The 23,271-nt window shown below is 41.4% G+C and overlaps 1 protein-coding gene across 1 annotated transcript in view; it reads left to right on the plus strand.

Moving 5' to 3' along the window:
* LOC126190973 (sodium- and chloride-dependent glycine transporter 1-like) overlaps positions 1 to 23,271 on the plus strand; it is a 139,618-nt gene that overhangs the window by 88,396 nt on the left and 27,951 nt on the right. The window contains exons 7-9 of the mRNA XM_049931642.1: positions 1,212 to 1,479; positions 2,979 to 3,082; positions 6,424 to 6,548. Coding sequence (XP_049787599.1) covers positions 1,212 to 1,479; positions 2,979 to 3,082; positions 6,424 to 6,548 — 497 coding nt within the window. The remainder of the gene's footprint in view (positions 1 to 1,211; positions 1,480 to 2,978; positions 3,083 to 6,423; positions 6,549 to 23,271) is intronic.

The raw sequence follows: 23,271 nt of genomic DNA on the forward strand, positions 1-23,271 counted from the left end.
AATAAACCATGTACTTTTAATAAATGTTTAATAAATGTGGTACAACCTTCAGCACAAGTATTTTCAGGGAGTAATCTCCTGTAACGGACTGCAGCCAGTTTAATTCACCATTGTTGTCGATGAAATCCACACACTATAGTTTCTGTCGTAATTTTATGGTGGCTTAGAATTTAATTGTTTTTAGACATCAAGTATAAGAAACGCCATACCTGGACGAAACATACACAACAGTAAACAAATAAACATATAAACAAATAAGCCACAGGCCAAACAGATTCGTGTGTACCACAACGGTTCAGTGAGTGTATGAAGCTCCAAAGCAGGCAGCTCCCGAATATGAAAATGCATCTACAGAAAATTGTTATATATTTAATACATTTCCAAAAAACTAACACTTCAGTAGTAATGTACTTTCCAGGGCTTTCTGGAAACACTGGACTCTTGCTGGCATTGAATTAATCATACTTCCAGAAAACTCGATTTTGCGCTGCCCAATACGAGCTCTCTTCTCTGTCGGCTCCGCCGTCTAGATCTGCTCAATAGGGTCGGCTGGGTTCGTTAGCTACCACAGTCTTTCGAAACGCAGATCATTCAGACATTATTATGCAACCCTTGATCAGTGGCAACTGAAATCGTGATATGGAAAAATAAATTGTTCTATACTTTCACTAATGGTGTGTTCGTTACTTCCTTTTCGCTGATTTTACAGTACATACAAAATATCAAGTTGAAACTCCAAGGAAAGGAGAAAGACCTTTTTACACTTCATTAACGTTTTGTAGCCACGAAATGTCACAAGGGAATATCAGTAGGCCATCTAGAGGCATAATTGTAAGTTATTAGAACAGATGCTCTTTTCAAATTATTTAGAAATTGGTAAACGTTAAACAGATTGTCAAAAACATTTTCCAGTGGTGATTATTTCACTGCATACCCATTTTTAAAACCGGTAACAAAATTCTATTCATAAAAATACTATTACAAATCACTTTTTAAGTGGTTTTGAGTAATGCAATGTTCTAAAACTGTCAACATTCAAGCAAAACTTTGAGTAAAAGTGAAGTGAAACAAGAAAATATCGCGTTTCAACTTAGTGGGGATAATTTTCTGGACCGTAAGGTGTTTATCTTGAAGTACGAAATGGTTTTCCTATTATTCCTCTTTGTTGCGAAACGCAAGCTTACCATTCCTAATGACATGTGTCTTGACAGCAACGGCATCCTCCACATTTCTGAGGGCATCGACAAGCCTGGCAATGTGGTGTGGCAACTGCTGGTGTGCGACATCATCTCCTGGGTAGCGGTCTACCTGTGCATCATGAACGGTGTTCGTTCCGTGGGTAAGGTAGTCTACTTCACGGCAACCTTCCCCTTTGTCATACTATTCGTACTCTTTGTGCGAGGCGTGACACTGCCTGGAGCCATTGATGGTATCATCTTCTACATATACCCTCAGTGGGAGCAGCTCACCAATCTCAAGGTAAGACAAAAGCCTATCCTCTTCTTCACATCTGAGAATATTCATATGCTGTAGGCGACGGTACTCTAAAATATATCGTATAAAAGTCTCTTACATGAAGTCTAGTACACAGTAACACTACCCTCTTAAAGGATTTTTTAACAAATGTAAGCTGTCCATTTGCTCTCCCTACGACTGTTGTCATATGCTGATCCCACCTCCTACCACAAGCGTTGCACCAAAATATTTAACTGATATAACTGAGCCCAGGAGTGCAATGTAATGCCACTAATGCTGTACTCAAAAGCTGTCGAATTTTTCTCATACTCATACTTACGACCATGCACTTATCATTATTTAAAATAAGTTGTTCTTCTTTATACCAAGTTATACAAGTCGTCGGATGGGACTTGTTTCTCTTAAAGTGTGTCCATCAGTACAGAGGAACATCAGATTACAAAATACTTAGCGTCTTATTTCTCTGTAGCTCACGATAGCCAGTGAATTGCTGTAGCGATTTGTTACTGTTAGAGTATGTTGTTATTTACTGGGTAATTTTCAAATATTCCTGGAAAAAATTGAGACTTTACTGTACTATCAGACGACAAGAAGCAAGTTACAATTTGTCTAGATTTTAAATTCATTTTTTTGAATGACCCAAATATAAGATGTAATTTGGAACTGTAACAGAAAACTAACACTTCAAAAGTCGTACATTTTCGCATCAGAATCGTGTAAAACATTAATGTGTTTGTAAGTATGATATCTGACTGCGAAGGCATAGGACCTAATCAGTTATGTAAATATTTACCCTGTAATAAATTACCTCTCTAACCATGGTTCAGACGTATCCATGATAAATGACTTCCTAAATCATAATGAGACAGACGATGTAAAATAATTCAGTGACAGATGACGACACAATAGAATTCTGCATACTGGAAAGAGTTGAAAGAAACTTGCGTTATTTATTTTCACCTAGAATCTAGGTGAAGGTGTGGTATAGACCCTCTAAGAAATAATTTAATTTACTATTGGCATACGAATGTCATAGTTAAGACACTGGCCGCACCCTAAAAAGAAAAGGAAGCTTCTTAGTGTGGGAGAATATTTTGTGAAGCACAGAAGACGGCATGGCCAATGACTACGAAAAAAATCAGTGGGCCGAAAGTACTGCGATCTGCATATGCCGCCAGTGATACAAGGAAGAGTTGTTAGTAACTAAACTGATAGCGTAACCATCCCATCCAGAGTTGACGAATGTAAGCTTTGTGCTACCATGCCAACAGATATGTGTATGAACGTCATACAGGGCAAGCGTAGAATACCTATCAAACAGGAGACGATATAGAATACCTTTTCGCAATAACATGTATATTCCGTAGTTATTACACAGTAAATACACTGTTCGTGGAATTTTTATATCATTAAAATAAACCACAGTCCGTGCATTACCGTTTGTTTACACCTACGACAACCATTTGAGCATTCTAACTATGCTGGTTGCTAATTTGTTTTAGGTTTGGGCTGATGCAGCAATCCAGATATTCTTCTCCCTTGGACCTGGATGGGGAGGAATTGTCAACATGGCCAGTTACAACCAGTTCAGAAATAATGTCAAATGGTAATGTAATCTTTTATGTGTTTGTAATCATTTAGAGTTGGTAACTATTCGCAAGCCTTTTCTTTATCCCTGGACTCCTTAGTTCTAAGACGATGGATGGAAGTCAGAAGACTTTGGGGCGCTTGTGTTTCTTTCTGTTCACAGTCACCTTTAACGATCAATATTAGTACTGAGGAAACAGGTTATTACTCTGCAACAAAAAGTAACAACAACGTGTGTACCATTGCGGTAGTCATTAAGTTTTGTGCTGTACTGTCAGGTTTCATTCATAACAAGTGATGAAATAGTTCCTGGTCCATCGCAAGCGCCACTTTGTTCTGTAGTGGCAGACACTATCGTCATCAACATATTCATCATCTTTAACGTAATAACTTATAGTCTTTACGTCAAGAGAAAATCCTTGACAGTTAAAATGAGCTTGGTGTGGCAGCTTCCCACGTCTGTCACAACCAATCACGTAACGTACTTTTGTTTACGCTTCCATGGCAACGACTTGGTATCGCTGAGGTGTTTGGCAGCTATGTTTTTCAGTCAGTATTGCGGCAACCGTTTGCACTTCGCGTTTGAAAGCTGGCAACAGCGTTGTTATCTGTCAGAGATATTTTTCCAACGTACGAAGTATAGGCTGAGATATCCCTGGCAGTAGATGAGTCACCTAACTGGATAAAATTGTTCTTACAATTTTCAGAAAGCCTCTACGTAGTGAAGTACGGTCGTGTTACAACCACTGGATGAAAACGTTGGAGCCCCCCCCCCCCTCCCATAAACAATGAGATGTGTGGAAAACTATGTTTTATACATAGGAGATCGATTCTAGAAAGAATGGGGGTAGGTTTGTACTAACCGCTGTGCAGGTCTGGAGCTTGTGATCTGCTGGAAGACAACTCACCCTGCCCTGATCATCGATATGATGTAGTGACACCTAATCGCGATTTACCTGTATCCACTGCAGTCAGATTATCGTATTAAGATCAAACGTGTGGACCGTCAGCTGTTGAGCCACATTTGCAACAATTTGTGAAGAACTACATACACTAAAATTCCTATTTTCCTCAAGATTTTTCTCTTCAGTCATATACACCACAGAATGCCTCTTTTTCTAAGTTACAGAGCAGATAAAACTCTGGCGGAACATTCTTTAGTAATGATAGAATGAACGTCCAACGTCTTGGAGTTTAATAGCAACATTTCCCAGCCTTTAGCCAATAGTGTGTCAATATTCGACTATTCATCTTGTGGTACCCCTTCGCCGAATGTTTTCTTTTTATGACCGGTACTTGTCATAGGGCTTTCATTCTTCATCATGTGACCTTGGCGCACTCGTTCTCATGCTACAAGTTTGGCAACATGTTTCAATCGACCAATGTGTATCTGTATGAAAGGTGTGTGTGTATGTGTGTGTGTGTGTGTGTGTGTGTGTGTGTGTGTACACTGGCGGCGGTAATCGTAACATCCACAAAAAAGCATTTGCTATCAAAGAGATCAGGTCAATTAATAGAGAAATTTGAATGGTTATTGTCGACTCTACAACACGTTAAGGACCGGTTCAACAGTAAGGCAGGCTTCACTTCTAGGGCGCCATATGCGTTTCGTATGTGATCAAAGGAGGTCCAGTATTCTTCATGCAACCGTATCCCTAATGCGTGCTGTGAGTCTGAGTCACAGGCAGACAACGGAACAGAAACTGCACTAGTAGATTCCAGCGCGTTCCAGGTAGGTGACAAGTCTGGAACCTAGTAGACTAAGGAACGGTGGCCGCGCCTCATACTGTCCCTCAAGTTTTGGAAACTATATGTGCACTCATATATTATCATAATGTAGAGACATAATTCCTCAAAATGCTCGCTTGTTTTCTCCGAGTTAGGAAGAAAACGACAACTGATTAGGAATCGATTGTGGCAGACTTGATGCGTGCCATATTTCTGACATTCACGCATCATTGCTGAAATGTTGCAACTATTTCCTAAACTGCTAAATTCTACTGTGACCGCCATGATCATCTGTACCACGATTCACGCAAAATCCGTCAGTGTACACAACGTGTTAGCATTCTATAACATTTCATGCAATAGTCATGATGTGTTCCACCAATCTGAAATACAGATTTCAGAGCACTCCATGCGTTGAGGGTACACCCTTCAAAGGAAGCCGAACTGATATTCTACACACCTGGAAATGCGCCACATTCTCCACAGTCTAATCATCGCCGTCGATGGGATACCACTACCCCCTGCTGCTTGTTGGCAAGTGTAATGATTTTCCCTGTTTATATATTGTCCAGTTTAGCTACGGTGGCGGTGGGGGGGGGGGGGTTCAGGATGGGTATGGGTCGGGAGGGTGTGAGAGTGGGCGACGTGGACATATTGGTACACAAAACATTGGTTATAGAATATGTCATGTAGTAGGAATATTTTATCGTAAATGTGATGAATAGTGAGAGCAGGCGAGATGCCGCACCGACCTTTCGCAAATATGAAAACAACAAATAAGTAGGTATGAATTACTCGTATGTAACAACACAGGTACTCAGAAGTCAAAACTTCCAAAACGGAACGCAGGTGTCGTAACATGTGGCACTCGTGTGTTCGCTGTTGCAAACGGACGTTACACCAGAACACAGACACAAATCTGAAAACAGCAAACAGTAATGTGAGCTCTCTCGGTTATTACTGTAGTCATTCAACGACTTACGTACTATAAACAGTTCAACAGCTCCTACGCTGAATAGTGGCAGCTACAACATAAAAATTATTTGAGCCTTGATTCTTCTTTTACAATGTTTTGTACATGTTCCAGTTGTCTCTAACAACACTGCAACGGCAAAGCGTGATACATGCCGACATAAAACATTCAATTCCACAGCGAAAACTATTCCACGTCACACACCATCTGTATTACATTCGATTAGAATCGGCGTGTTACTGCGAATGATTTTCGCATTCTTTGAAATATGCTTTACTTTTTCTGCTTCCCCCTTCTTCCAAAACGTTTGACGTGTTCTGGTAAATAACTGCACATTACTTAACTGTGGCTGTTTAACTGGAACTTGATCAAATGAAATATTGTTTTTATGAGGACTGGGCCAGCTACAATGGCCAGCCGTATAAGTTCGGGTTCTCCAGAATCACTCCAAGAAAATTCCGAGCTGGAACCTAAAAGTAAGACATAACTTCCAGCTCACCAATTATAAGTAATCTGATGGTAACATATTATGCAGTCACTTTGTTATTGTTGTTATTTTAGTTGATCAGTATACTTAACTGTTATTCATTTACTAGAGTGAAACGCTCCCTGACTACATGGAACTAAAACATAAATATTTGATTGTCACTTGCGTACAGGGATTCTGTCCTGGTACCGGTGATGAACTGTGGCACCAGTATCTTCGCGGGATTCGTTGTGTTTTCTGTTCTGGGCTTCATGTCCCATCAAACAGGAGTGCCAGTGTCCACTGTCGCCACAGGAGGTAAGTACAAATCTGAAAAAAAAAAACAGATTTAATATTTTTAAATTTACAATACTTTCTGCACTATATAGACGAGCATGGAAGAGAGCGATCAAAATGCCAATTTAATCATTATTACAACCTATCGGTGTCACTAAAACGCTGCAACAAGGTTGCAGTATGTCACCATTCTTGTTCAGTTCATACATTGAAGTGGCTCTCTGAAGATGGAAGAACAGCTGTATAGGAATGGGAATCATTGTCAATGATGTACAGGTGTTTTCTTTAAAGTTTTAGTGATGAACTACTCATTCTAGCACAAGATGAATATGGTCGTGTGTACATGTATATCAGGAATATGACAAATAAGGACTAGAGATGAGTCTAACAAAACCCTAATATCTGGTAGTGAATCGTGGCAATACGTTTGAAATACACGTCAGTGACGGAGCAGTTATAAGACAGGTAGAAAAAATTAAATATCTATGGGCATATACTGACAAAAGTGGATTTATTCATGACACTGGGGGTTGAGTAAAAGATATGTAGACTAAATTACTTGAAGAAATACAGCAACCAGCCACTCTTATATAACTTTATTTCTACCATGATGCATTTCGGGTTTTCTCCCGTCCTCAGTTGCGATAAAATGGTTAAAATGCCTTGTACCCTATATTATTTTAATTATTTTTACGTCGGAAAGTTGGCGAATGCTGCACTGCAGCAGTATATCAGTAAATTTATAAATGTGTGTGTTACATATAAAACTCCAAAACAAGGAGTTACAGGAAGCAAAATAAGAGAACTGCTGCAGTCAGAATGTAGCAAACATAAACTTAATAATGCTGAAGATCAATGGCAGACTAAGCCTGTTGGAGGCCCAGGTCAACTACATGAGGTCTCTGGTCTGTTTGCAAATTGATGTAATTGTATTTACAGTGCGTATATCATGAATAACATAGATGTAATGCCTGACAAAAAACATCAACTACAGTATGTATTTAAGAAGTGTGTTTTGTACACTGTAGTAATTGAAATATACACTGCCAGAAAAAATATTCAGGACCCTCAAGGAATGTGTTCAGTTGCACAAGAATATGTATGTCCATACTGGAGGGTTGTAGTGTTAGTGATTCATTGTCACACTCATCGGCGATCAGATGGAGCTCAGGTGGCCTGTCTGGACACCCTGTGTTTTGACTCCACAGGGTAGTAACTATGCTGAGTTTAGAAGTAAACAGCGTTTGCAACATTTATTCTAGGGTAGAACCGGGTCCACCAACGAGTTAATTTGAATCATTTCATCTTGACCGCATTACAGGCCTCCAGGACTGACATAGCGATGAATTACTGCACATGCTGGGAACAATGTATCGGTGCTGTGATGCTGCTTTCAGCAGTGGTCAGTGGATCATTCCCACAACTACAAACTAGGTTCTGGACATCCGTGTAGAACAGACGCACATCAAGATCGACGCATTGTACTAGTAGTTATGGCAACTGAACTCACCCAGAACAAAATCTGGGCATATACTGCACCCTTTGTGTAATCGGGGACCATTGGGAACCATCTGCTTGCAACAAGATTTAATCACATTTGCCTCTGGTCAGGCTACTACTAACACCATGACACCGCCAACTGTGGCTACTCTGGAGTCGTAAAATGGCTAAGTGGAGGTTGGTTTAACATCAAAATGGAATAAACAACAACAAAAACTAGAGACTCTTTTAAAACCAAATAAAGTTTTTGCACATAAAAATAGAAAGCAAGCAAACCACACATTCCACAAACGTCTGGTTAACCTTATTGACATACAACTAACTAACCAAGAAATAAATTTTCTAGAAAAAGGCCAAAAGTACAATATCAACACAAACATCACACACAAGACAGTGGAAATCTTATCACAGAAAGTGAGTTCATCATAAAACAACTAGAAAGAAACGATAACCCAAACTTCAATGCAGGTCTGACAAGAGAATTAGTCGCGGAAGGAATAACACGCATAATAAAGGAAAACAAAAACAAAGTATTGACAGGAACAAAAACTGAAGAAGAAAAAACCTCCAGAAAAACTAAGGACAAACTTAAAAACAATGAAGCACTCATTATGAAATCAGACAAGGGCAGCATAATGATAATAATAAAACAGGATGAATACAGCTAAAAAAACCTTAACATTTCTGGAAGACACTAACATAACAAAGCTAACCAGTGACCCAACACAAAAATACCAAAAAAACAGCCTAACACTCCTAAAATATACCTCACACATATTGATAAATCAGAAAGCAAAATGGCTGAATAAAAGAATCCGCAAGCAACGACACTGAACAGCCTACTAAAGCTCCACAAGGACGGCATTCCGATATGCCCCCTTGTCAATTTCAGAAGTGCATCCACATTCCACTTAGCCAGAGAAATGCACACATACTTAAAGAAACATTACATATACCCAAATAACAGAAGCATACACAACATTGAAGAGTTGATACAACAAATCAAAGACATCAACATACCCACAACAGTCACACTGCCATCATTTGGCATCGCATCCATGTACACTAATATCCCCACCACAGAAACCATCATCATCATCATCATCATCAAACAACAATTAGAAGAACAAGCCAAAATTCCCAAACCTCACATAAGAGGAATAGAAAGCGTTCTACTAGTAACACTGTTCTACAAAAAAAACCTTTTTTTCTATTTCTGATGAAAAATATTGTGATCCTAGTTGTATTTTGAGTGCTGAATTGAAAACTGTTTTTGGTTTTTTTTGTGTCAGGGATAGTTTATGAGTAATCGCAATTTTATTTCTCTTTTCAGTTTCTGATATAGTGCAGCAAATGTGAGGTGAAATTCGACAAACAAATGCACATCTTTATGATGTTATAAGTTCATCACATTAATGGAGGGTTGCATCTAACATATAACACAGTAACCTTTGTGTATACACTTTGAAGCAATAATTTGACATGAAAAATTACAGAAAATTGACAAACAATGAGCATCTGCCTTGTAATGCACATCACTTTTTTCTCTTGTATTGTGAATCTTTCTTCTCTCGAATGATATTCCTGCAATAATCTGCTAACATAGAAGATACCCACTTCCCTTCATAGCGCCTTTCTGTGGTAGAAATGTCTTTATGGAATCTTTCCCCATGTTCATCCGATACGTCACTACAACTCTCTGTGAAGTAGTCCAGATGAGAGTCCATCATATGCACCTTCAAAGACATATTGCACCCCAAATCCTGATATGCTTTGACCATATCCTTCACCATTGCTTTGTAGTTAGTATCTCTTCTTCTTCCGAGGAAGTTTTCCGACACCGTCTTGAAACAGTCCCATGCGGTTTTTTCTTTATCAGTTAAACATGCTTCAAAATTTGCATCTTTCTGCAGCTCCCTGATTTGTGGGCCCACAAATGCACCTTCCTTTATTTTTGCAGCTGAAAGACGAGGGAATTTGGTAGCTAGATATGCAAACCCACAGCCTGTTGGATCCATGGCCTTCACAAATTGTTTCATCAGGCCAAGTTTGATGCGAAGCAGTGGAAGTAGTATATATTCAGGAGCTACCAGACTTTCACGATGTACATTCTTTTCGCCAACTTTCCATCTTCGCCTAGGCCATTTCTTTTTCACGTAGTGAGAATTTCGGTCTCGACTATCCCACTCGCAAAGAAAACAGGCTTACTTTGTGTAGCCTTGTTGCATTCCCAGTACCATAGCAATTAGCTTGAAATCTGCAAATATTTTCCATTTGTGTTCTTTGTATTTTAATGAATTTAGCATCCTTTGTACGAATTCGTAATTCTCTTTTGTCAAACTAGCGTAAGCTACTGGAATAGAGGGTATTTTATTTCCGTTATGGAGCAAAACACCCTTAAGACTTGTTTGCGATGCATCTATGAAATGTCTCCACTCCTGTGAAATATAAGTGAAGTTCAGCACTTTCATCAGGCCAGCAACGTCATTGCAAAATGCCAGTGCTTCGTCAGTTGGAAAATAAGAAATAAAGGCATGTTCTCTGTGCCTGAACACACTGATTTTAGTACTTTGGTGCAGTAGATTATACTCTTGTAATCTTGAACCAAGCAGCTGCGCCTTTTGTTTACTTAGTCCTAGATTACGTACTAAATCATTTAAATCTGCCTGTGTTAACAAATGTGGCGATGACTCACTTGTGCAGTGATATAAAGAATCATCATCTGTGATTTCTTCAGTACTACTTATTTCACTGTCACTCGGAATTTGACCTCGAGCTCTTGAAGGTACTGGAAGGTTGTCGGAATGCTGCACTGGCATTCTCGCTGAAGGCAGATCTGGGTAAATAATGTGCCTCTTCGACTTTTTGTTTGTAAAACGTTGAATTTTTGTTAGACAGAAATAACAATCAGTAACATGGTCCTTAGGCTCCCTCCACACCATGGGAACAGCAAATAACGCCACATTCTCTTTACCTTTCCACCGCTGAGTTAGTTTGCAGTAACATGTAGCACAACAGAAATGTGGTGCCCATTCTTTATCTTGGTCTCCTACCTCTACTCCAAAGTAATGTTTGTATGCTTTCTTTATGACTGAAGAAATTTTCTTCCTATTTCTGGCAAAAGTGAACTTCCCACAGATGTAGCAGAAGTTGTCCGGCTTATATCGACATCCACGACGACGTGGCATTTCTGCAAATTTAAAAATACCACATTGGTAATACACCTGTATTAAATTAATAGTAGGGAACTAGAGGAACGCTGATGTGTAAAAACAAGCAGTCGTTTTACCTTCAGCACCAGCCTCAATCAGTTTACACACAGGAACTAAAAAATTCAACCGTGCTCGGAAATATGACAGACAGTTACTTGTCAGCCAAAACACACACTCGTTAAGACTGACACAAATTGCGGCTAACACCACTGTAAACTCGATGCACCTGCCCCTAGGAGGCGTGAAGCTTTACTGCCGAGGCAGCGACCGGCTGTCGCCGTTCGAGTTAATGAGATGTTTCAGGTGGTCTTATGACATAGGTGTGGCGGGGGATAACCTAATGATGTCTGATTCTTCCCACCTGCTGTTGCACAAGAAATTATCACGTTCTATCACAACTGGATGCGGCAACATACCCGTATTTCTCTATAACGTCTTTGTGTTTGCCATGAATTGTGAATATACATATATATACATATTACATAAAAAGTATCCCTGACAACTATATTTTGTTTACATATTTGAATTTCCCACGGTAAAATGGTCTAGAAACACATACTTTAATATCATAAATAGAACCCATGTCGAACAGTATAATCACAGAGCAAAACTATTTCTCATTTGACAATTAGTTCTACTCACAAGAAGAATGGCTTCCAATGGGGTCACCAGCCAGTGGACTCCTAGCCAATATTTTGCTCAATCACATTGAAAATAAAATATTTGAAACAATAGTAAGATCCAAACAATACCGGATAATATATTGTTACCATTATATAGATGACATCATATGCGTTCTAGATGAAACACCAAGTCACATCCAACAATTTCACAGTGATATAAACAAAGTACACTAAACTAAACTCCTCCCAAACAGGCCATGAAGGCCCAACGGTACTAACTGGGCACCGTGTCATCCTCAACTCATAGGCATCATTGGATGCAGATATGGAGGGGCATGTAATCAGCACACCGGTCTCTTGGCCATATGTCAGTTTCCGAGACCGGAGCCACTACTTCTCAATCAAATAGCTCCTCAGTTTGCCTCACAAGGGCTGAGTGCACCCTGCTTGCCAATAGCTCTCGACAGACCGGATGGTCACCCATCCAAGTGCTAGCCCAGCCCAACAGCGCTTAACTTTGGTGATCTGATGGGAACCACCACCACTGCGGCAAGGCCATAGGTGATATAAACAAAGTAAACCAAAAATAAAATTAACCATAGAAACAGAACATGGCAAAAGGTAAAACTTCCTTGACCTCACAATATACAGACACAACAACCAGCCCCACTTCTCTATATTCAGGAAAGTGACCACCACCATCACAGCCATTCACAAAGATCCTAATCGTTCAATTACACACAAACTAGTCAGCTTCCAATATATGCTACACAGACTGAACAAAACCCCACTTACTGAAAACAACTACAAAATGAATTACAGACAGTCAGACAAATAGCAGTAGAGAATGGATATGACACAAACACTATAGATAAACTGAACCACAAAATTAAAAAGGACATCCAACACACTAAAACAAACGCCTCATCATCAACTTGCAAACACATGGAACACACATATGAGTACACATGAACAAGAAACACCCACAATGACAAACAAGTGATTCACTCTCACCGACAACAACGAAGCAGTCAACAGAATAGGCAACATACTCAAAAAAACAAGGGGTAAAAACAGCCCACAGGACAGAAACACAGAAAAAACTAAGGAAAACCAACACAAGCACAGACAAACACAACGCATCTGGTATTTAACAACTAACATGTCAGGACTACAAATCAGTTTACATGGGGCAGACAAGCAGAAAATTTTAATACCAGATACATAGCACAGAGGAGCATTAAAAAGTAATAGCTGTCATTCCACTTTGCTGCACACCTTATGGACAAGAAACATAGCCCAACAAACATCAATACTGATATGAAAATTCTCAAATGCAGCAACAGCCCCCCACAAAAACTAATAATTGGAGAAAATTATCAGATACAAAAAGCCATAGTGGAAGGAAAACAAGTGATAAATGAATACACAGTTCTCTGCAATGGAACTCTTTCTCTACCCTCAAAGAATTATTAGACGAGACCAACTTATAGAGCATCAGAAAAACTACACCATGTGGTAAGAAGGTATGAATTCATAATTTTATGTGTTTTTTCAAATATCTGTAATTACGATTTTAAAACTATTAGTTACATGTATACAAACAGTAAAGAACATTCTTTATTATTAACAGCCATAAAATAAAAGCCCACAGAAGATGCTGCAACTGCAGTAAACATGTATGGATTAAAAAATAAAATTGTGTTTTGCTAAAAGCGGACCCTAACCAAAAACATGTGTATTGTTAAAGCAAACATGGAAAAAAGAGCTTCAGCCCGAAGATGATTATTTAAGCAGATTGTAAATCGTAGTCTGGAGAGTTAGGGCCCAGTAAGTGGATAAAGGATGAAAAAGACCCACCATGATTTAACAACAAAACTCGGAGGATGCTCAGGAAGCAGAGGCTTTTGCACCCTCGGATAAAAAGGGAACACCCAAATAACAAGCGGAGGTTAGTAGAGATTTGTGTGTCTGTGAAAAGATGTATTGGGGAAGCATACAACAGCTACCACCGTCACACTTTAACAAAAGATCTGTCAGTGTTCCCGAGAAAATTCTGATCTTACGTGAAATCGCTAAGCGGGTCTCAACTACCACTGTCACACCTTAACAAAAGATCTGGCAGGTATCCCGAGAAAATTCTGATCTTACGGAAAATCGCTAAGCGGGTCTAAGGCTTACATTCTGTCCCTTGTTAACCAGTTTGGTATGGCAGTTCAACACAGCAAAACGATAGCAAAAGTTTTAAATTTCACGTTCAAGAAATCGTTCACACAGAAGAATCGTACAAACATACTGTCATTTGACAATCGGACAGACTCCCTATGGACGACGTAGTAATAAGCATTCCAGCTGTAGAAAAACAACTGAAAGATATGAAAGCAAATAAATCACCAGGTCAGGATGGAATCCCAGTTCGAATTTACAAAGATTATTCAACGGCATTGTCCCCTTACCTAGCTTGCATTTATCGTGAATCTCTTGCCCAGCACAAAGCCCAAGCGACTGGAAGAAAGCGCAGGTGACTCCAGTATATAAGAAGGGTAAAAGAATGGACCCGCAAAATTACTGAGCTATATATCCGTAACTTCTGTTTGTTGCAGAACTCTTGAACATATTCTCAGTTCGAATATAATAAACTTTCTTGAGAGAAGCTTATGTCCACGAATCAGCATGGTTTTACGAAGCATCGCTCGTGAGAAACTCAGCTTGCACTTTTCTCACGTGATATACTGAGAACTATGGATGTAGGCCAACAAGCAGATTCCATATTTTTAGATTTCCGGAAAGCATGTGACACAGTGCCCCATTGCAGGCTGCTAACGAAGGTACGAACATGGGGAGTAAGTTCACAGATACGTGAGTGGCTCGAAGACTTCTTAAATACACTCCTGGAAATTGAAATAAGAACACCGTGAATTCATTGTCCCAGGAAGGGGAAACTTTATTGACACATTCCTGGGGTCAGATACATCACATGATCACACTGACAGAACCACAGGCACATAGACACAGGCAACAGAGCATGCACAATGTCGGCACTAGTACAGTGTATATCCACCTTTCGCAGCAATGCACGCTGCTATTCTCCCATGGAGACGATCGTAGAGATGCTGGATGTAGTCCTGTGGAACGGCTTGCCATGCCATTTCCACTTGGCGCCTCAGTTGGACCAGCGTTCGTGCTGGACGTGCAGACCGCGTGAGACGACGCTTCATCCAGTCCCAAACATGCTCAATGGGAGACAGATCCGGAGATCTTGCTGGCCAGGGTAGTTGACTTACACCTTCTAGAGCACGTTGGGTGGCACGGGATACATGCGGACGTGCATTGTCCTGTTGGAACAGCAAGTTCCCTTGCCGGTCTAGGAATGGTAGAACGATGGGTTCGATGACGGTTTGGATGTACCGTGCACTATTCAGTGTCCCCTCGACGATCACCAGTGGTGTACGGCCAGTGTAGGAGATCGCTCCCCACACCATGATGTCGGGTGTTGGCCCTGTGTGCCTCGGTCGTATGCAGTCCTGAGTGTGGCGCTCACCTGCACGGCGCCAAACACGCATACGACCATCATTGGCACCAAGGCAGAAGCGACTCTCATCGCTGAAGACGAAACGTCTCCATTCGTCCCTCCATTCACGCCTGTCGCGACACCACTGGAGGCGGGCTGCACGATGTTGGGGCGTGAGCGGAAGACGGCCTAACGGTGTGCGGGACCGTAGCCCAGCTTCATGGAGACGGTTGCGAATGGTCCTCGCCGATACCCCAGGAGCAACAGTGTCCCTAATTTGCTGGGAAGTGGCGGTGCGGTCCCCTACGGCACTGCGTAGGATCCTACGGTCTTGGCGTGCATCCGTGCGTCGCTGCGGTCCGGTCCCAGGTCGACGGGCACGTGCACCTTCCGCCGACCACTGGCGACAACATCGATGTACTGTGGAGACCTCACGCCCCACGTGTTGAGCAATTCGGCGGTACGTCCACCCGGCCTCCCGCATGCCCACTATACGCCCTCGCTCAAAGTCCGTCAACTGCACATACGGTTCACGTCCACGCTGTCGCGGCATGCTACCAGTGTTAAAGACTGCGATGGAGCTCCGTATGCCACGGCAAACTGGCTGACACTGACGGCGGCGGTGCACAAATGCTGCGCAGCTAGCGCCATTCGACGGCCAACACCGCGGTTCCTGGTGTGTCCGCTGTGCCGTGCGTGTGATCATTGCTTGTACAGCCCTCTCGCAGTGTCCGGAGCAAGTATGGTGGGTCTGACACACCGGTGTCAATGTGTTCTTTTTTCCATTTCCAGGAGTGTAATAGAACCCAGTATGTTGTCCTCGATGGCGGGTGTTCATAAGAGACAAGGGTATCGTCAAGAATTCCCCAGGGAGGTGTGATTGGACAGCTGTTGTTCTCTGTATACATAAATGATTTGGCGAACAGGGTGGGCAGCAATCTGCAGTTGTTTGCTGATGATGCCGTGGTGTATGCTAAGGTGTCGAAGTTGTGTGATTGTAAGGATATACCAGACGACTTGGACAAAATTTTCAGTTGGTATGATGAAACGCAGCTAGACCCAACTGTGGAAAAATGTAAGTTAATGCGGCTGAGTAGGAAGATCAAACCTATAATGTTCGGATACTAGTGTCCTGCTCGACACAGTCAAGTCGTTTAAATATCTGGGTGTAACGCTGCAAAGCGGTATGAGATTGAACTAGCATGTGAGAACTGTGGTAGCGAAGGCGAATGGTTGACTTTGGTTTATTGGGAGAATTTTAGGAAAGAGTGGTTCAGCTGTAAAGGAGAGGCTGGAGCAACCTGTTCTTGAGTACAGCTCGAGCGTTTGGGGTCCGTACCAGCTCGGATTAAATGAAGACGTCGAAACAATTCAGAGGCAGGCTACTAGACATGTTACTCATAGGTTTAATAACATGTAAATGTTATGGAGATGCTTTGGAAACTAAAATGGGAATCCCTGGAGGAAAGGCGACGTTCTTTTCGAGAAACACTATTGAGAAAATTTAGAAAACTGGCATTTGAAGCTAAGTGTCAAACGATTCTACTGCCACCAACATACATTGTACATAGGGACCAGGAAGATAAGATACGAGAAATTAGGGCTGATGCAGGGGCATATAGATAGTCGTTTTTCCCTTGCTCTAATTGCGAATGGAACAGAAAATTAAAAACTATTAGTACCTTCCACCACGCACCATATGGTGGCTTGCTGAGTTTCTATGTAGATGTACATGTACGTGCAGAAGATACAGTCATCAGGTGCTAAACCTGTATGGAAAAATCAGTTTAGTAGCCCAAACATGGGCGCAATTTGCGACGTGCACAGTACTCAGTGGTGTTAGACATGTCTGAATAGACCACAAATGCCACATTCCATCATTTTTGTAGGCATACACCGAGCAGTGGTCAAATACAAGGACAACATTGAACATGCTCTGGTTGTGGCAAGGACCACATCCTTAATGTTTGCGGGTAATGTCACATTACACAACTATGACATGATGTCACAAACAGTGACTAAACCACAACTGCCTTTCCACTTACCTACCTGGCGGCACTGCACACCAAGCCCTCACAAAACACAGTTCATAATACCTTCCCAGGATTGACACAACCAGACGTGTCACGGTACCTTGCCACTGGTAGTGCCACCTGCATACCTGATTTTCAACCAGACACACCCTTCTTAGAGTTCACAGGAATACCTGTGAGAGTCTCTCCATAGAGAGTGATGACCGAAATTACACCGGCCACGGCTTTTGTATCAGAATGACACAAATCTCTTCCTTCCTCAGGCACTGAAACACACTGCCGAAAGCAAAAGTCACCCTAACGCTATAAGAAATGCCACAAGACACCAGAATCGGCCAATGAGCCACCTTCACAGGCCATTGTGACACACAAATATGAGTGCATACACAAATGAATCATTTGCCGCAGCCAAAGTGAGACATTCTGCACCAGACTGTGAGTTATCCACCAGAAATTGAGAGCAAGAATCACGTCCAGAGGCCATGGATATTAGCACGCCCGACATCGCCGAAGCAGTTGAGACAACTCTGCTAGCACTGCTACCTCTCACAAATGTTGAAACTGGTGGAAAGTTTTCATGGGCAGATGATGGGGATTTGACACCTCCACCCATCGCAGAAATGAGGTCTGTTCCCCCACCAGACCAACACTAAATTGGAGGGTCTTCCCACAACGACCCCTGCAAGTGCTATGGCCATCCACAATCCTCCACGGCAACCTTCGGCAGCTATAAGCGTACTGGCACCATTGATCCCCCACCAGGCATACCGAACAATTACTATCAACACCGATAATATCGGCCCCCACATTAAACTTCAGTTATGCCACGACACGCTACAAGAAGCAGACATTGACATCATCCTGCTACAAGAACTGAGAACAGTGACTTGGACTGGGTCTTATAGATATGGGACATATGCCACGCCAACGGATATGTAACAGAACAGTGTGGCAATCCTCCTCCAAGAAGAGATTGCAATTCCAAATGTTGCAAGGATAAACAGAGTGGTAGGTCACAGTCTACGCTGAATATATTTTGCATACATGAAACTTCATTTCCTGGTCCACTGCCTTCATCTCATCAACACTTGGAGTGTGGTACAGGGTGACCACCCAGGGCATATACACATCATGAGACACTCCACCAGCCAACTCGATAGAATATAGTCACTGATGCTCTGACACCCTATCTTCTAGACATGGAAAATTCGGCAGTTGGCTTTTTGAATCATGAAAGCTACACCTGTACCATCAACCTTCGCAGACACTCAATATGGCGCAGCACAGGATCCTGGAAACTCAGCACCACACTATTATGAGACCTCAAATGTCGACAACAAGTCACAGAAACATGGCGCACTTGTGTTAAACGTATCATGCAGTATGGGACCAGACTGCTGAGGTGGATACTGTGCTCCAAACTGGCCATCCACCACACCTTGACACAATATGGTAAAGCCAAAGACAGGTGGAACAACCACTGTAACAGATTTTAACTACAGCGCTGTACACAGTCTCCTGGATCCTTCCCCATCCCCGGATCATCCAAAGCTAATATTTTAACCTTGCCCAAGTTCCATCTGGAGGGAGCTGTTATACGAGCATACAACCAACACAGGATTAGCAGCAAAGAACTTTCTATGCATCATACCGTTCAAAATTTTTGACGATGTCAACAGATCTTAAAGTCAGCCTTAGTCCTACCTGACTGACAACAGTTGACTTTGCAAGCTCCCACCACTGATGCCTTCACAGCACTTGACACTTGGTGCAGAAGTTATTGCCTAGGTTTTCCAGGAGACTCCTGATACACTAGATCCCATAGTAGCAACTATCCTCACTGCAGAAGTGATCACTGATGATGTCCTTACAACTGTGGCCAAGGGATCACTGCATTAGCCGCCCATCCCTAATGGTTTTAGTGCTAGAGTTTTATAGAATCTTCCAAGACCTGATGTTATTGCGATGGAGAGACGTGTACTGAGATCTTTTGTCTGGTGTGGTGCTCCTGCCACCAGTGTTCATGGAAGGCTTTCTTGTGCCAGTCCTGAAAGCCACAGAAGGAACACAGATTGACAGTTATCAGCCGATCAAGTTATAAAATTCCAATTTCGAGATTTTCACGTGCCTTCTAGCTGTGTGACTTAAACATATGTTACAGCTAATTGTCCCCCATGTACAAATGCCTCCTTAAGCGCCGATTATAACATCCAGCCTGGCCTCTGTGAATACGAGATGTGATCACCACAGCAATACACTCCTGACTGCCAGGCTTTTTAATCTCCATCAATTGTTTGACTGCATCAATCATGAATTACTCAATGCAGTCATAGACTGGATGGCGAACTCTCTTATGTTTACACAAGCGATCATGTACATCTTCGAAGGGTAACGTCCAGGCTTCTATTAACAGAAGACTCAATATGTATCACACACTCAGTACAACAGAGTTGTCCACTGTTGACTATGCTTTACGCCATCACAATGGAACCACTGATTTGTGGATTATCATGATGCTTGACAGGTATTCCACTCCGGGACCACGTTTTCTGCTGCTACGTGAAGGACTCGCCCCTTGTCGTATGTTCCGTGGACGAGACATAAGCCACAATGCAGTGGATTACCCGTTACAGTGTGGGGCAGGAAGCACTGTAAACGTCACAAAATCATGCGCTATGGAGATCAGCTGGGGCCTTCCCACCCACTTTCCAGTGATAGAACGGACATTGTTCTGATGATGAGACACCATGGACCATGGCACTACAATTCTTCCTAGTTTTCTTAACTTTCTCCTTCCTTTTTTCTCTTGATCTTCTAAACATTTTCTCTTGCATATGATTTATTCATGGACGGCTTTGCATCTGCAACCTTATTTGTTTTTCTTTTTCATGTACACTGCTACTGCAGTCATTTGCTAATGATGTAAGAAAAACTTTATTATCCCCTCCTATATAAGTTAAAGTCATTTGAAAAATAGTTGGTAGAGCACTTGCCTGTAAAATACATAGGTCCCAAGTTCGAGTCTAGGTCTGGCACACAGTTTTAATCTACCAAGAAGTTTCTTGTTCACAACTGTTTCATGTTTTCTTTTATGACTTTAATTGAATTGTAATGAGTACTCCAACGAGTATCAGGCATTGTTTCAGACTATTTCCTTTTTTTCTAGAATTGTTGTCTATGTGTAGAAGACTACAAAGAGTAACTGTAACTTCTATGCAGTTCCAAAACAGAAGACGCTTAAGGGAACACATGAAAATGTATGAACTCCACAAAGATTTAAGGAATAATTAGCACAGGATTGAATGGAGCTTTTACACTGATTTCTTGAATTTTTCGTTGTACTCCTCCATGCACACTTGACACTGACACAACACTGTCGCCGGCCGCGGTGGCCGTGCGGTTCTAGGCGCTGCAGTCCGGAACCGCGCGACTGCTACGATCGCAGGTTCGAATCCTGCCTCGGGCATGGATGTGTGTGATGTCATTAGGTTAGTTAGGTTTAAGTAGTTCTAAGTTCTAGGGGACTGATTACCTAAGATGTTAAGTCCCATAGTGCTCAGAGCCATTTGAACCATTTTTTGAACAACACTGTCGTAACTTTGAGCCCAATACAACAAAATATACAGCCCATCTTTTTCTCACTACTCTTGAATATTTTTAATGTGTCCTCTGCAGTCTTTCCCGACATTTATTTTGCACATATTTTGCATATGTATGGGGGTCTCAAACTCCAAACTGTCTCTTATTTACTGAGCATATTTTGGCATTGTTAGGGATCTAATTAAAAACTGTCGGATCCTGAGGAGCCCGAGGTGGGCCGCCCACTTAGTCCATAACTGCAGAACATATGAGGGCAACACACGAAGTAAAGAATGTTTCTTTATTCAGAAATTGTTATTTGATATAATTAAACTAAACTGTATTTTATATACGATTTGATACCCAAGTAGTCACCGTTCAAATTTAGGCACTTGTACGATTTTGCCAGTTTTTCTATGCCTTCTGCATACTCATTTGCCAACAAGTTGTTGAACCATTGATTAACGAATTCTTTACGTTCGTTATCACTTCCGAAGACTGCAAGAGCTGACAAATGCGAGAATTATCGCACAATCAGCTTAACAGCTCATGCATCCAAGTTGCTGACAAGAGTAATATATAGAAGAATGGAAAAGAAAATTAAGGATGTGCTACATGACGATCAGTTTGGCTTTAGAAAAAGGAGGCACTGGAGATGCAGTTCTGACGTTGCGGTTGGTAATGGAGACAAGACTAAAAAAAAATCAAGACACTTTCATAGGATTTGTCGACCTGGTAAAAGCGTTCGACAATGTAAAATGGTGCAAGATGATCCAAATTCTGAGGGAGAGAGCCATGACGGCATAATAAGAGTGGACGACCAAGAATGAGGTGCTCAGATTAAAAAGGATGTAAGACAGGGATGTAGTCTTCCCCCCTTCTGTTCAATCCGTACATCGAAGAAGCAATGATAGAAATAAACGAAAGGTTCAGGAGTGCAATTAAAATTCGAGGTGAAAGGATATCAGTGATACGATTCGCTGATGACTGACTGAAAGTGAAGAAGAATTACATATGCTGAATGGACTTAACAATGTAATGAATACAGAATATGGACTGAGAGTAAATCAAAGACAGATGTAAGTTATGAGAAGTAGCAGAAATGAGAACAGTGAGAAACTTTAACATTTGGATTGATGGACACAAAATAGATGAAGTTAAGGAATTCTGCTTCCTTGGCAGCAAAATAACCAATGACGGATGGAGCAAGGGGAACATCAAAAGCAGACTATCACTGGCAAAAAGGGCGCTCCTGTCCAAGAGAACTCTACTAGTATCAAACATAGCCCTTAATTTGAGGAAGAAATTTCCGAGAATGTACATAATATACGTCTGGATCACAGCACTGTGTGGTAATGAAATATGGACTGTGGGAAAACCAGAAAAGAAGAGAATCAAAGCATTTGAGGTGTGGTGCTACAGGGGAATGTTGAAAATTAGGTGGACTGATAAGGTGAATGAGGAGGTTGTGCACAGAATGGGAAAGGAATATTTGAAAAACACTGACAAGGGGGAGGGACAGGATGACAGAGCATCTGTTAAGACAGCAGGGAATGACTTCCATAGTACTAGATGGAGCTGTAGGCGGCAAAAACTGTAGAGGAAGACAGAGCTTGGAATACATCCAGCAAATAATTGAGGACATAGGTTTTAAGTGTGAGGTGATGAGGTTGCACAAGAGAGGAATGCATGGTTGGTCACATCAAACCAGTCAGAGGACGGATGACAAAAATAAAAGTATCACGTCTGTAGTGTTGTCAATTTCCCACTAAAACCGCTGAAGCAAGTCCTGTGTCACTCCTGCTGCATGATGATTGATATGTTTATTCATCCATATAATAATACCAATTGTATGGATGTTGTCAATTGTCTTATGAACTAAAACATGCATGGATTCTTACAATGTTTACAATTCAATTCTTACAATTTTTACGCATCAATTCTTACAATTTATATAATTATGCCAAATGCTGTCACTTTATATAGGCCTATGTGGTATTTGTGTCTACTAAATAGCTATCTACAATTATTCTAAATACTATTTACCTTGTAACAACTTTTGCTTAATTGTTTTCAGCTTTTGGCTAGAGATATGAAGTTCATTTACAACTTTTATTTCCTGTGGCAATCTGTTGTACAGTTTTAGGCCATTATATAGCACACTGTTCTGTGTTTTGGACTTGTTTTTCCTGTTTAAATACAAGTAGTGGCTGGATGCAGTTTCATGGTCATGTATTCAGCTATTTGTATCATACAGATGAATATTTTTCCTTACATGCATTACAG

Source organism: Schistocerca cancellata, chromosome 6 (assembly GCF_023864275.1).
Source record: "Schistocerca cancellata isolate TAMUIC-IGC-003103 chromosome 6, iqSchCanc2.1, whole genome shotgun sequence".
In the NCBI taxonomy this organism is placed as follows: domain Eukaryota; kingdom Metazoa; phylum Arthropoda; class Insecta; order Orthoptera; family Acrididae; genus Schistocerca; species Schistocerca cancellata.